A 16331-nucleotide genomic window follows, 5' to 3' on the forward strand; every position below is an offset into this window, starting at 1 on the left:
GGTTCATGCAGAGACATCCCTTTGCCAAAAGTAAAAGTACTCTGGCAATTATTATTATTATTTTAAAATATTTACAGCAAAATCCTATACAAGTCTACTTGGAAGGAAGCCTCACTGAGTTCAATATGGCTTATTCTCAAGTAAATATGTATAGGACTTCAACCTTAGGGAGGTTTTAGGGAACACAAATAAGATTCAAAACCCTAACAGTAATCTATGTTACAAATAATTTGATACCACATTGAGGGGAACAGAGGATAAAAAGTCAGAATACAGATTTCCTTCTTCAAAACACCCATAACCAAAACATTCTAAATATATGCACTACATTATACAAATATTGTGTCAGTGAAATGAAAAATCTTGATGATGCTGTAAAATTAAATGAAAATTTCCAAAGCAATTAATAATAATTGAGGGAATGAAAGTAAATATTTTCATTTTAAAAAATAATAGACTTGGTATTTTAACAATTTGGATTTGACATGTAAACATCACAATTACAATATACAAATTCATCAGTTCTTTTAAAATCAATCAGTCAAACAAACATAAAATCCCCCCAGAAATGAAACCACATTGAGACATGCAACATCAGGGTATAAGACAGTAAGTACATTGCTATGGATCATTGTACACCTAACGTAGCCTGGGATGAATTCTTTTGTCCCTACTTTTGTTAACAGTGATCACAAAATTCCTTTCAAACAAGGCAAGCTCAACAGCTGGATGGGCAAGTAAGGCGTCAACATTTAATATAAGAATAATCAACTATCAAATCATGGTTATTTTATTTTTTCTTGGAAAAATGGCCATAAATAGCTTTGCTGCTCAACAATTAACATGGAAAAACAATAAAGGACTAATTTAGGATGCTAAACAAGCAGCAGCACGGAAGAGGAGCCCTTGGACAATTAACTTTCCCCATGGAACACCCTTAGGAATATCTCGAGAACTCAGCCCTAACTACTGAAAAGCCTGGTCATCCAACACTCCCAGTATTAACCACCTGTCACCTTTGAAGTGCCACTTCAAAGCAGAAGTGATATGTAGTCCAAGGGTCACCACTTAGCTAAAAGTAAAAGACATTCAAGAACTCTTGTGATGTCACGGGAAACATTGGGAGATACCTCTTAGATTAATTATGGTGGCTATTTTGGGAAGCAAATTCTTGGACCACATCTTGGGAAGCATCTGCTTGGGTCAAAATACCACATGGACCCAGATTCTTGGAGACAGTCTTGAACAAGAATGTTTCAAAGGAAATAATGCCAGATACACCAATTTTTATTGCATTCATGAAAATAAAATATGATTTTTCTGTAGTTATGGATATGGTATTTCATGGCATACAGCTTAGGAATATGCACCATCTGAAATTATTTGCAATGTATCATCCTTCTACATTGTACTGCTTCTGCTCCACCACACTGACATTTCTGCCCCAAACCATTCTAAATCGTTAATTGCTTTTGCTTGTTTCATGGTTCTTGGCCATGCCCACAATTCTTGACATATTGGTGCACATAACATGAGAAAATAGCAAGGTGCAAGCCATCTGAGAAGTCTACTACTAAAACATGGAACATTTATTCAGATGCTTCTCATAAATTAGGAATAGTCCTTCTTTATATTACTGCAACTCTTATAGAAAGACTGTACTCTTTCATGCAGGCTTTCCAGTAGAAAACCACAAAAACTGTTCCAAAGATGTATGAAGTTGAGCACAGAAAACAATCTGGAATCACACAGGCTCCATCCATAGAATATTGAGTCCACATGCCTCATAGAAAACCATTTGTTTTAAAAGCCTCTTCTAAGCATTTATATTCCATGATTCCAAATTTAAATAAGCTTTACTTTCTCTGGATTACATATCATAACCTTGCTCAATGTGGTGAAAGAGAACCAATTTAGTCTTTGGATATTACCATGCAAATGTTATTTTCAGGGGTTAAACTGCCACAAAACTGAAACAAGAAAGACATCTAATAATAAAACTTCTGGTTTCAAAAGGCCGCTGAAAACAAGTCACAGACTGGAAAAGATTCACTGTGATGGCCTTCTGACTTCCCAATCAAGTGCCCTCCAGATGTGGCAGCCACAGTCTAAAACATCTGGAGGGTACCAGATGGGGGAGTCTGTATCATAACACTTTCCTGTTGTCCAAAAGACTTATTACCTTTCAAGCTTATGAGCCTGCCCTATGGTACAATGAAAAAAAAAAAAAAAAACGGAAAAAAACACATTGCCAAGATAAGATTTAAAAGAAATGCTGTGTGGACATATTGTCCCAATATCGTGTCTGTGTGTGCATTAGAATTTCATTCTGACAATTCCGTATTCTGTAACAAGGCATTCTGCAATAAGAATACATTATGCAAAATAGCCAGCATTGCATATTTTGATTTTTTTCTGATGCAAAATGATTTTGCGTTATTGTTGTTTTAACTAAGATAGAAGAGGAATCAGGCAAGGAAAAGATCTCATGAAACTATATGCCCAAAATCACATCTGGTTGCTTTGAGTTACTTGGCCAGTAATATTGCCACCCCTTGGTTCTATACTCACAATTGCAAATGTAGATTGGAATCGCCTATCTTAAACATGAACTGCAAACTTTAGAAAATCTACACTTTTGCATATGATAGGGCAATTGTGAAGAAAGCAAGGACTGTTAAACTATGTTCAGGAGTCACAAATCAGTGCTCAGCTATCTCATGTGTGTATCCTTGAAAGAGAGAGCAAATACAGGAGTGTGAGCTGTGCTTAATATAAACATTACAACATCCATTCCCGCAATAAGCACTAGAAACCCCGTACAAGCAAGCTCTAGCTAACTACAAGTGTTTTTCAGGGTTTCCCCCTTTGCAGTCAGAAGGGTAATACTCTTTTAAAGGAGGTAGGTGTAATTGTTTGCAGTTTTTAAGATTCTAGGAGAGCTCTCACTCTCTACTCTCCAGCTGTCTTTAGCACAATTGAGGCCATGAGCATTCCAAAACACCTCCCCATCGTTTCCCCCCATCCATCTACTATCACCAGTAATTTTTTAATTACACAAAGCACTGATTTTGATGAGATGACTATGATGATAAAGTAAACTAGATGAGATTACTTCTTGTTAGGAATCCTATGTCCTGTTGTTTTATTTATGAATAATTTAACTCATCAACAAAGTGAGTGTATTGTAAGTACAGCCGAAATTCCATGTTGCAGAATTCCAGTGACTGCTGTAAGGGCCAGCATGGGGGGAAAATGAGTGGGGGTGGGGAGGGGTACTCATTTTTCAATTTCAATTTTATTAAAAGTGCTAACATTTGTGAAAACCTTAAAGACATTCAGGCCCACATGACCTGCAGAGACTTCAAAGACAGTCTAAATTTACAAACGACTATAAGAACTAAATGCTTCACATAGATCAAAAATAGTTTTAGATACTTTATAAAGTTTCCCCCCTGCTGAATGATCTGTAAAGCAACTTCCAGAAGGAAGATAAATATATGGAGTAGATTGCTGCCCCTCCCAATATATGGTATCCTTTTCATTTTGTATCCTGAAACAGCTCTGCCATAACTCATGGTAAAGTGAATTCTGTCCATTCACCAAGGCTGGAAATTTTATTTTTGAGGTGCAGGACAAAGTCATTTTATTTATTTATTCATTCATTCATTCATTTAAACAACTTATATGCTGCCCCATCGCATGAGCCTCACATGAGTCATGCAATTGACAGAGCATGCTTGGAGGGATACTCATCCTGTAAAGCTCTTTCTGAAGCAATGCAAGTGTGTAATCACTACTCTAATATAGTGCTCATGTAGATTAACGTTTACATTTTAATTTCTTTGCTTTCATACAACAGTATGGTCTGAAAGTATCTGGTAGATGGCTCATCATCGTTACTCTTGCTCAACTTCACATTGGGTAGCAACGGAAGGATGCATGGTGAAAACGGTGCTGCTGCGACTGGACAACTGGCAAAAATCATATTTAAAGCTTGAAGTTATTGCTCCGGATTCAATTTGCAGAACCACACTGTTGTGTACAAACAGTTAATCTCCATAGACTCTCAGACATGATTGTCTCCTTGTGCCTAAACACACAAAATACAAGCTGCTATCTGTACAGTTTACAGTACTGAAACACATATATTGGAAAATGAAGTATAGATATGGTACTTTGTAAAGATACATTATTTTATAGCAGGGGTTTACCCAAACTTTTTTTTACAGCCACTTTAAAAATAGACAACAACTGCACTAGTATCGCTAAATTACATCAACGAAAGAATTGGTGAACTGATTGTGAGTAAACTGGCCAATTCCCCAGGGTCCCGGATGTGGTGGTCTCCTGATAAGAGAGTGGCTCTCACAATAGCTGCTTTAGTGTTCTCTTACATTGAGTGTTCTCTTTGTCAGGAAAGCACATGGCAGTAGAGAAGACTTGGGCCAGTTGCAAATAATGCAACTGGGTCATTTTGGGAGGGAGGTGGGTTGTGTTTGTGAACAGTATGAAAAGCCAGGACAGTGAACAATGGTGCACAGAAAAGGCGCATCTTTCACAGGAAGTCAGACTGTGAGAATGATGGGACAAGAGCAAAAACAGCACTATCTTATGTTCAGGCATTTCTGTGGGGGATGTTTTGTTTAATTGCTGATTGGTTCTCCAAAGCTGTTTCCCCACCCCCCTCTTACCTGGAGACCACTCTACTTCATAATTTGTTGTTTGTTTACTTTTGAGGAAACCCCTATACATAAATGAAAATAGTATCTGAATATATTCTTCAGTGGTGGACTAAGCAGTTTCTTAAAACAAGACTTTAGCTTGCCATTCACTTCAGGCTGCCTTGAAAATAAGATATACTACTGCTTAAAAGAACCATCGGAATGCTTCGGCGCTGGGAACAGGTGTTCTCTATAAAAAAAAGCAAGAAAACAAGTTAAGCTTTCTTTTCATTTCATCATAAGGCTTGATCTTTGTTTTTATTAATTTGATTTGCTTTGGTCTTCTGTACATGTTGATCATATTCTTGCAATGGAATCCTAACCACACCTATCCAGAAGTAAGTCCCACTGAGTTCAGTGAAACTTACTTACAGACAAGTGTGTACAGGATTAAAACATTAATTATCTTAGAATTATACAACACTTTATGGTGCTTAGATACAAATACTGCAGCCTAGAAACTCATTTTACAATTAGTATTTTTAAAAATAATACATTCCCATATTTTTCAAAACAGTTGTTGGGTGAACCACTTGAAATCAAAGCAAGTTTCACCAATGGAATCAAAGAGTTACTTATTCTGGTGAATGTACATGTGGCTGAGTTGCAGTTTGCAGCCATGAAACACATATTTAATAATACGATATTTTAAAATAAAAGAATAACAAAGATATTTGACTAAAACATTATGCGTTATGTGAAACATTGTTATCTCTCTTATCATGTTTTCAAGCATTAACAAGCCTTCAAGGGACAACATTTAAAGCCTGCTGTAGAAGTGAGGAGTATAGTCCTGGACCACTTCAAGCACTGGTGGGAAGAAGCGTCAAAGATTTCACAGGCTGGCCCTTCCAAGGATCTCTCATGATCTGTCCACGCCATTCCTCCAAGCAAAGGGAGTTTATATACAAGGTTTTTGCCCCACAAAAATCACAGAAAGAATTTTTCTGGCGTCATCTAGCAACAGTAAAAGGGAAAATCTTTCTTTCTTTTGCTTGCCATCCCATAGTTGCCAAGTATAAAGCACCCATCAGCTGCTGGCAGACATTCCACTCCTGGTGGTTGAGGGCTGAACTCCCCAGTGTCCCCCACCACCAAACACATCAGATAAAGAAGGGGAAGCTGTTTCCCTCTCTTACATCAAGTGACCTTTCTTTCAGCAAGGTCACTGCTGTAGTCAATCTAAGATAGCATTATTTCTTTTACATAGATTTAGTTTGTTTCTGTTCTACAATAACCAAAGCTCTCTGTACAGCTCATGTAAATTACAACCTACAAGCACAAGATAATAAAATCACAATATAAAATCTCTAACTTACAAAATTTAAAAGCAAATTGAGACAGATAGAAACAGTTGTAATAAGATACTAGATCTGAGAAGACAACTGACAGAAATGCCCCTTGTATGCCATCAACTATCTGAGACTAGAGGATAGTTCTAATTTGGCCCCAGAACCATGACAATGTTGGTGCCAGGCAGACCTCAGCGGAGAGAGCATTCCACAATCTGGATCCACTGAAAGAAGGTCCCCTCCCTTGATGCCATCCTTTGAAACTTGCGATGCTGAGCCATGTAAGGCTTTATAGGTTAAAACTGGCACCTTGAACTGGGCTTGGAAACATGTGTGCAATGCTAGCAGGCCATGACTGATGTTAAATACTCAGACTTCTTTGTCTCTGCTAATAATCTGGCTGCCACATTTTGCACAAACAGCTGTTTCCGTTTGGTTGTAGATAATATCTTTTAAAAAAATAAAGCAAGCACCTGTAACTATAGTCATGCTTAGTTAGTTGCTTCTTAACTCTAACAGGTTTAAAAATAGGAAGCAAAGATGCTTAGTATGGAGCATCTGCCCTGGTGGACACCCAGGTGCTGGCACAAGGCCTGTTGGCCACAGCTCCCACCTCATGCTGCTTTTAGGACCTCATAGACTTTGAAGCCAAGGTCCAGCCCTAGCTGCACCAAGATGGGATAGCATAAGTGTATAGAACCTAAGAAGAACCCTGCTGGGTCAGGTCAAGGGCCTTGATCTCCTCCAACACTCTGCTTCTAAAGTGGCCAACTGGATCCCTAGGAGAAGCTTCTAAGCAAAACATACATGCAATAACCTTCCTGTTCATGGTTCCACAGCAATTAGGATCTTGGTGTATTTACAGCAAATCACCTAACCGTTCAACAGGGGAAGGGGATGGAAATGGTGGTGGGGATTAATAAGAGCCATGCTGATTAGGCCAAAGGTCCATCTAGTCCAGCATTCTGTTCACACCGTGGCTGACCAGCTGCCCACAGGAAACCCACAAGCTGGACCGGAGCACAACAGCATCCTTTCTCTCGTGTTCCCAGCAGCCAGAGTATATAGAGCAGAGAAAAGCAACAGCAGATTGAAGCGGCTATGGGAATTGTTCTCTCAGATGGCAGACTAATCATCCCAACCAACAGTGCTCCTACATTAGCCATTTGGGACTCTCATCCCAGAGACCTGTGATGCTCCTTTTTCATTTAGAACTCTTGCTGGAAAGATGCCAGAAGGAAAAAACCCCACCATAGCTACTTGCAGCAGGCCCTTTTCTGTATTTCACAACAGCAAAGCTAAACTAGCATGCCAAGATGCAGGCGTTCGTGTTACTCATGAACTTCTTATCAGCTCTGGCAGCAGTGAGGGGCTCCACAATGCCTGGGTTTATAAGCCAGGGATGGCTTCTCGTGTTAACTGAACGCGGCAGCATGGTTTGTAAACCACTCTGGCTGGGTTCAGACAACCTAACAAGCCACCTGTGGCTTGTCAGCCACCATGGCCTATCATCTAGTGCAAAGCCAGTCAGTATCTGCTCCCTTTCAGATTTAACCTAGTTTAAGTCATTGCCAGTAGGGTGGCCAGTTAGCACATCACCAGATGAGAGGAAATGCATTACCAACAAAAGGACAGCAATTTGCATAACATTTGCATGTGCTAATTTTATGCAGATATGCAAATTTAGAGCTAATTACTATACAGTGAATAGAAAATTGCACATCTCACTGCAGTGAGAAAGGCTGACTTACTAGGACAGGGAAAAAACCTGCCCTCTTTCTGGCCATCCAGCACATGCTCACTTAGGACTTGGGCCTGGTCTACAGGTGCAGCAAAACAAAATGCTGAGGTGGCAGAGTGGACCCCGCCACTTCAGAATGGGGAGGGGGGTCATTTTTTAAAATATCTCCCTGCTTTTAAAAAGCAAATTCCTGATGTGATTGTGTTCTATTTACAGAGTGCTTTTATGTGACAGTATATTCAAAAGCAGTATATTCCATCTGAATAGGTATCACTTCAGGATATCAGCTATTTATTTATGCATCTACTTAGTTACTGATTTTTATAAGCTGCTTACACCTGCAGATCTCAAAGTGGTACACACAAATCATAAAACCATAAACACACAAAACCAATACATGGGATATGTTGTATTTATATATGCATAAGGTGGTCAGCTAAATTACACAGACCTGCATAAACAGATGTGTTTCCACCATAAGCCTAAGATAAAAAGAATCAGCACATGTCTAAATCTCAAGAGCTAGATACCTCAATTGCATACATCTTTACACTGAATAGCTTTCTCCAAAAACCCTCAGGATCATGAGGAGCCATCGGAAAAAGCCTCACAAGCTGACATCAAGGATCAAATGGATCTACAGAGGATAAGCTGATTTCTACTACATGTGGGAACCCAGCTTCACTTGTGAGAGACCTGAGGACAAATGGACTGCAGCCATGTAGAACAATTGACACCAAAATTAATGCTTCACCAAGGAATGCGGAATTCTCATATATTTACACATGATCATAGAAAAGGCCTCAGCTATTTCACAGCTGTTTAATAATAATAATTCTTCCATGTCTAGCAGTACTGACATGAAGCAAAGCGCCTGGTTCCTTCCAGTAGGCCATGCTGATCTAAAGGACAGGTCAAGGCTCCCATGCCTTTGACAGGAAATATAATTAATATAATTTGAAACGGATCCAGAATAAAACCATGCAAACCTTCAACCCTCCTTCTGCTTGGTGGTGCTCAAACTGAAATAACTGTTGGCCACTTTAGGTTGCAATTATATTTAGATTTACTTACCTGACAGTAATTCCCATTGAATCCTATATTAGCCATATACTGGATTGTACTCTGTTTACTGAATATATAATGAAGTGGCCTTGCTGTAGTAGCCGGGCCTGAATTGCCAAGGATGACAATGATAGAATCAGGGAGGTGAGGGAAGCATAGTTTCACTGACAGTTAGGACTTATTCATCTGAGAGTTGGCTATTCAACAGAAAGAGAGATGTTGGCTTTGATCTAAGCCCTGACCTTGCACAAGAGAAACAGGGTCAGTACAACTATTCACAGGTTACAGATTGCCACAGGTCCCCCCACCTCCACATAGTCCATTTTCTGTATGTTGAGCCTTCTTTTCAATCTATTTAAGCTCTATTTTGAGAGTTTATTGAATCCTATGTTGTGGTTTCAACCCTGTCTACTCTATCTGGATTTAGAAAAATCTAGGCTCTCCTGGATCAGTCAGGCATCTATGACAAACAAGGGAGAAGCAGTGATGCTCCCTCAGCAGATATTAACTTACCTTAACAGACGAGCAAATTTTGATGGGAGGAGGTAGTCCTTTAGATGTTGTGGTCATAAAGCATTTAGGCTTTACAGGGTGATGATGAGCACTTGGAATTGTTATCTGAAGCAGTCCAGTAACCGATGTGACTAATAAAACATTGGAACTCACCGAAAAGTCTAGAGCTGATCAAGACTCTCAGAGCATGATTTTGTATTAGCTGAAGGTTCTAGACTTCAAAGACAGCTCCATGTGGCGCACATTTAGTAATCCAGTCACCGCAAAACAGAGGTATGCATGACTACGGCCAGACCTGATCTTTACAGAAATTGACCAAGTTGGCAAAAGAACCCTTTAGTCACAATCACCTTCTGGGCATTCAGGCACAATGCCAACTCCAGAAGCATACCCAAGCAGAGAACATGTTTTTCAAGAAGAGTATAACCTCTTCTAGAAATGACTATCACTGGGTCAAGTCAGTTTCTTAACCAGGAGGAATTCTGTCTTGTCTGGATTAAGTTTCAGCTTGATCACCCAGCTGCAGTCCATTATATGTGGCACCATCATTTTAGAATGCTGAGGAAAAAGTAATGCTGTTAACAGCCTGTGCATTTTTAATGACTTCAGATAATGGTTCAGAACTTTTGCACCCTGATCACAAGGAGCTCCACAATGTGGACTGAGAAGGGAAGGAGATACAGAACTGATGTGGCTTTGCATACTGATGACAGCCAGCTCTGTATTTCTGGATGATCTCTCCCAGTGGTTTCATGGAGATACTAAACAGCACAGAGAACCTTTCGGACATCAGTGTCTGGGAACAAGGGCATTGAACATCTGTTGCCCAAATGCTCTCAGCAAAAAAAATGCAGTCACTACAATATGGCATCCTCCACCCAGCAAAGGCAATGGAAAAGTATACCATGACTGAAGCATGCAAAGCTGAAATAGCAGGAATGCTCCCCCCCCGCCACCCCCATCCAGTTCCTACCACAGATCTTTCAACAGAGTGATTAGGATCATCTCAATACTCAAACTGAGACGAAAGCGGCACTGAACTTAGTATATTATGTCCTCCTGGAATTGCACTCAGGCACCTCACTGAAGTATGGACTAATTTACTACTGTGGTGGGATCTTGAGGGAAAATTCAAAGCAGATAACTAACCACTGCAGCGTTACACTGTCTCTTCCACAAGCATTAATCATCTGGTCCACCCATGTAGACTGTCCTCTTCCAACTCATCTCAGCTAGCCAGGATGAACAAAAGTCAATTGCTTGTAGGGGTGGCCTCACTCCACCAGTAAGTATGTTCATAAGCTCAAAAGAATGCTTAGGAATAGAACAAGCAGCTGCACGAGGTGTACCAACCGATGATATCAGTGTATCCATGAAAGCTTTCACAAATCTGTCACAGTGAGTCACCAAAGAATCTTCCTGCCTGCTCTGAAGAGCCTGAAGCAAGGGGCTTCTGTCTCCTTCAGTTTACAATGAGTTGGATGAAACTGGGTAACTGAAAAACTTTCTGTCCCCTTCACCTCATAGCCACCCCTCCATTCCCTGAAAATGCTACCCGCTGCTGAATGCGGAACCTGCTGAAGGAGGGATCAGGCAGGGGGAAGGAAGGAAGGAAGGAAGGAAGGAAGGAAGGAAGGAAGGAAGGACGGAAGGAGTTTCCAGGACAGGAAACTTCTGTCTACAGAAGGCAGCACTGAAATCCAATCCTAGATTAGCCAGAAGATGGAGAGGTACTTTTTGCCTTCAGTAGTCATGAGGAAGGACATATCAGTTGTGAAAAATAATGGACACAATCCACTGTGAGGTTCTTGTGCATAAACCCCACTGAAATGAATAGAAGCAACACGAGAGAAGTCTCACATTGCTGCCATCCATTAAAAATGCACAGATTGTTAAAGCATCACTTGTTCCTCAGCCCTTCCAAAATGCTGGTACTACACAGTGCCTTCTTAGGAGAGTCGGCTAGGTGTTGACAATGTAATGGGGAACATGGCCGCTTGCGCCACATAGTGTAAGCTTGTTCTGCAGTGGAGTCTTTTTTGTTAGAAGCTTTTGTTCCTATGATTTTTTGTTTTTTTAGCGAAGTCTTTGATATTTGAAGATGTCCATATATTTTTACCTTATATTTCTGCAATGTGAAACTAACATATGTGGAGCAAAAGTGGTGGACTCAGGCAGCCATGGTTTTTCCACAACCCTTTTCCTGCAAGCTCGGAAACCTGAACATCCACCATCTTTCATTCAATGGTCTGAGCACCTGACTGCTCTCATTCAAAGGTCTGAGCACCTGTGAATTTGAACAGATATCCTTTAGCTATCCATCTCATTTGATCACCTATTCAAACACATGGACTACTTACATTCAATCATATATTTAAGGTATAAGTGCTGAATTTCTCTGAATGTTATTGTGAACTGACACTTCATTACTAGTTTGCCTATTATATTTGCAAATGTTAGAATGAAAAGAAATTAATTAAAATGAAAAAAAAAATGAAAACCCAAAACCTCTCTGAGAGTGTCTGTGACCAACACAGGTAAATATTGGGGGAAATCTTAATACTTTACTTTCCCAGGACTTACAGAATCCTTCATTTCAACAAAGATATTTAGGATTCTCTTTGGTACTAGCACATCCCAAGGTGGGAATTTATTTCCACTAACTATCCCTGTTCTATGCTGATGCACACAGATGTTGCAAGGTAAGTAACTTGTACTAAAGCAAAGTAAACATGCCTTTCAAAGCTTACCAAAAGCACAGCGCATATTGCTGCCAGACCTTTCACACAGCACTGTGGAGCATGGAAGGTGGCTGCTGATCGTAAACAAGGTACATGGATGTATAATTTATAAAGAAGTTGAGAATAAAAGGAGATTGAGTTCAGAATGATGCCAAGCAACTCACGTGTGTCCAAATCAGATTCAAGGGAACATAAAAGGAGGAGGGTTACAAGTAAATAACACCTTTGCTTGAGCAAGATATTGAATACAAGTTTAAAAAATTCCCCTTTCCCCTCAGAATGACAGGATTGGGGAAGGCTTCTGCCATCCCCTTGCCACCGTGTGTCTAGTCAGACATGGCTTTTCATGTCTGACTAGACTTTTCATGGGAGTACGTAAAGGTCAATCACACCTTGGCTCTGAATATATAAACTACTATTTGCAAGAACAAAGCTTTTGCTTAACATACGTATTTTTTTTAATGAGATGCAACCGCAGTTTCGGTGCCAATTGGAGCACAAGCAGTTACTCACCTTTCCCCATTTGCTTCCCCCAGGAGCAGAGTAGGAAAAGTGCCAACCTACAGATCCTCTGAGTATTAAGTCCTCATCGGCACTCCTCTTTTTCCTTATTCTTCCAACAGAAAAAGACAGGACGAGGCAAGAGGATACAGCATTGTCTTATGCACCAACTCTGGCTAATGGCAGGATTCTGTTCATTTACTCCAAGGGACAATTAAATGTTGCTGGGGGCTGGAGATCACAAGGGGCACTCGAAAGCTTCCCAAGGTAAAGTGTTAATTTCAGCAGTGGAAATTATAAACACCCACATTACACCTCGCTAAATTATGGGCCCCGTGAATGTAGGGCAGCCACTCCAAATCTGCTCTCTTCCAGATGTCCGGGACCTGGCAAGGGATGTACAATGAATCTGGGTTTTGGTTCAGGGAGTGGGAATCTGTCTGATTTCCTGGGCTCTGCTCCTCAGACTCCAGTCTGCTTTGTCATGGCCCTGAGTCCAAGCTCCTCGTGAGTGCACCTGCCATTTGTGGGAGACTCAGCAGGAATCAAGCCCCATGTGCTGTGCAGGCACCATCCCTCTTCTGATCCTCATGCAGCAGCCTGGATTTCTTCTGCTACACCAGATGCGGGAGACGGGCGCCAGTTGTGCAACCTTTATTCTGCAGCTGTTTGTGGACTTCTCCTTAGCTCAGCTCACTTTCCAAGGCCCAGCCAAACATGAGAACAAATCCATAAATGCTACGGGGATGGAGTTTCGTCCCAACTCTACTTCCAGCATTCCTGACCATTGGTCGTGCTGGCTGGGGATAATGGAGTGATGTTCTAAACATCTGGGGGATACCAGGTTGAAGGAGGATGGGAGATGTGGATTCAAATCCTCACTGAGCCATGGAGATCACCACACGGCAAAAGTCTTTCTCTCTCTCGTGCGTACTCGTGCACACACAACCTACCCCAATCCCAATAGGATTTAGTGATGATCATGGGAGGGAGCCACCTGTACTGCCCTGGGCTCTTCAGAGGAATAGTGGCACTTCTAAGGGCACTTTCAAAGTGATAGGTTTCATTCCAACTAGGAGATCTACTTCCCAGTAAAAAGGGCTAGACTCAGGGTGTTTACTTGGCAGCCTGAAACCCTGCAAGCAATTATGTATTGAATGCACATAAGTCCCATTCATCTCAGACATCTTGCACACACACAGTTTGTAAGAGGTCTCCAGAATCTCAAAGGTCCTACAGAGATTATTAATGATAATAGTGCCTGAGATGGGGCATTGCTACTTTTTTCAAGTTCACAGCGAAAAGTAACAAAACAATGGATGAAAAGACGTGACCAAGGTCAATTAAACAGGATTCCTGGAGTGAACTATTTGGTTTTGACACTGTACATGGACAGAGTTAAAAAGCTAGAAGGAAATCTGCCCATTTTGGGGGCTGAGCACAGCAACATGGGAAGCAAAAGTGCCCCAATCTCCTGCTTGTATAAATTCCACTGTCCCTGCTGGGGAATCAAAGTCTTGATGAGATTACAGTGAATTTCTTGATTCGCAGCTACGCTTGCAGCAGGATCATTATCCTGAGTGACAGGAAAGACAGATTCCTCTGGAAGTAGGGGGAAGGGAAGTCAGGAATAAAATTGGAATTGATCAGCATTGTTTAAGTCAGCCTTCACTGCTCATGCAGGTGCAAATACTGACAAACAACAGCCTTGTTCCCTAGAGAAAACGCCCAAATCCTGCTGTTCTGGCTCCTGCTAACAGGTAATGCTAGAAAGCTTTGGCATTCTAGAGATTTTGCCACTCTGTAAGCCTTCGAGCCTTCCACTCTCTCACTCGCTCTCTTTCTCATTTTAAAAAGAAAGAGCATTATTTTCAAAACTAAAATCAAAGGAGGTACTAAAACACCTCTCCCTGCAATTAAAATGTATTTTAATTATATTAGTTGTGATGCTCACAGGGTGACTTCGGCAGTTACCGTGCCAAAACCTAACCATTACTGAGAGGATAAAACAGGATACACCCAATGTCCCCCTCATTCCGTTATGGTGCAATTGAAGCATGGTGCAATGTAACAGCAACATAATTAATGATATTTTATACATCAGTTCCATCTAGCTTAAAACAGAAGGCACCTTTTGATCAAACATCATGAAAAAAATGCCTAATGGCCAGTGCAGTCAGACAATGGAACCAATTGCCTCAGGAGGTGTTGAGGCAGAAACTGGACAACCATCTGTCAGGGATGCTCTCAGCTGGATTCCCGCACTGAGCAGGAGTTTGGCCTCAATGGTCTAAATGTCTTCTTTCAATTCTATGATTCTGTGAAAACCCGTAAGAGTCCAGCGAACGATGTTTGGCTTCTGCATCTCCATGGCACAATGTAAGGATAACAATCTAGTGCTGTTTGCTGGGAGAAACTATAACGTTGTTGCTCATATATTTCAGTCCCAGAGCAAGTATTCATCTAGATGTCCCCAAGAACAACCCAGAAGTGGGTGTACTGTAGGGACGTGTATATATAACATCACTTAAAACACCAAGGTAAATCAGGATATGCTCAACTCAGATAGAGAACTGTGTAGCTAAGTTTTCAAGTCTGTTCCTGAAGCTGTTCTCTCTTCTGCATCATATATCATTGTGCCTAAGTTTCAAGGTTATTCTGTAATTAACACACACACATAGACATATGCATATGCACACACACATACCACCCTATCCTGTTTCATATATCAAACATAATGATTTGCTGTCACGAATGTTATTCTTCCTCAAAGACTCTACTTAAACTGCACAAGAGTTTTGCAGTAAAAATAGAGATTTTTAAAAAGTGCTTATTTTATTCTGTTGAGATTGGAGCAGCTCAAAAGTAGAGCTGCTTTCTCAGCCCATGGCAACTGCTAATTGCCTTTTTAGAAATAATTATCCATGGCACCAGGGTAAAAAGTTCTATATTTCAAAGTGATTATAATGGCATATGAGGCCCAGGCACACAAAAGGAGTGGAGGATGTACTACACTGTGATGCAATTATTATTGTTTTCCCGTGGAACTTTCATTTGGTTGCACTATGCGGGTTAATTTCTATAAAAGGTTATGAAATAAAATTAAAAGACCTTATCTGTCCACACACCTCTTACTTTCAACTAAACAGTTGTACTCAAAATTCTTCATAGGTCACACAAGCTGAAGGCTATTTTCATCCTATATAGGAAAAGCATAAAAATGTGTGTAGGTTATCACAACCATTTCACATTCACATTCTTGTTCTCATCATGAAAAAGGCACTTAATCTATGCATGGTTTACATGCTTTGTTTTGTTTTGTGTTTTGTTTTGTTTTGTTTTGTTTTGTTTACATGGAAGTGCTTTTGAAGTAGAGAATTTTATGTATTTGACACACAAATATGTGTCCAACTGACAAATTAAACTAAGGCATCAACTTGCAAAGCACAAAGGACAGCCAAATTGGCCAGTTTCAGGTTCTCATTTTCCCTGTTTCCAGTTCAGCTTGCAACTTTTAAAAAAGTCCACACAAACACTTTTATGCATTTTGTGCACATCTTACTAAGAAATGTAATTTTGTCTGCAAGTTTACCCAATACATGTATTTTTATACACTCATCGCCTAATGTATACACTTTTGTAAGCAGCTTTCCTTGAGATACAACTGTCTAAATATATATATGTTTTTGTTCATACTTTCTCCTAATATATGCATTTTCTATAAATCTTCCCCTAATGTTCACATTTTATATGC

General features: G+C 40.4%; 1 protein-coding gene across 1 annotated transcript in view; it reads right to left on the minus strand.

Annotated features, from left to right (window-relative positions):
• Positions 1-3312: 3312 nt before the first annotated feature.
• CXXC4 (CXXC finger protein 4) overlaps positions 3313-16331 on the minus strand; it is a 50179-nt gene continuing 37160 nt past the window's right edge. The window contains exon 4 of the mRNA XM_044429472.1: positions 3313-4914. Within this exon, the coding sequence (XP_044285407.1) occupies positions 4870-4914 (45 nt within the window). The 3' untranslated portion in view covers positions 3313-4869. The remainder of the gene's footprint in view (positions 4915-16331) is intronic.

The sequence above is a fragment of the Varanus komodoensis genome, unplaced genomic scaffold (genome assembly GCF_004798865.1).
Source record: "Varanus komodoensis strain SLA01 unplaced genomic scaffold, ASM479886v1 scaffold2, whole genome shotgun sequence".
NCBI lineage: Eukaryota > Metazoa > Chordata > Lepidosauria > Squamata > Varanidae > Varanus > Varanus komodoensis.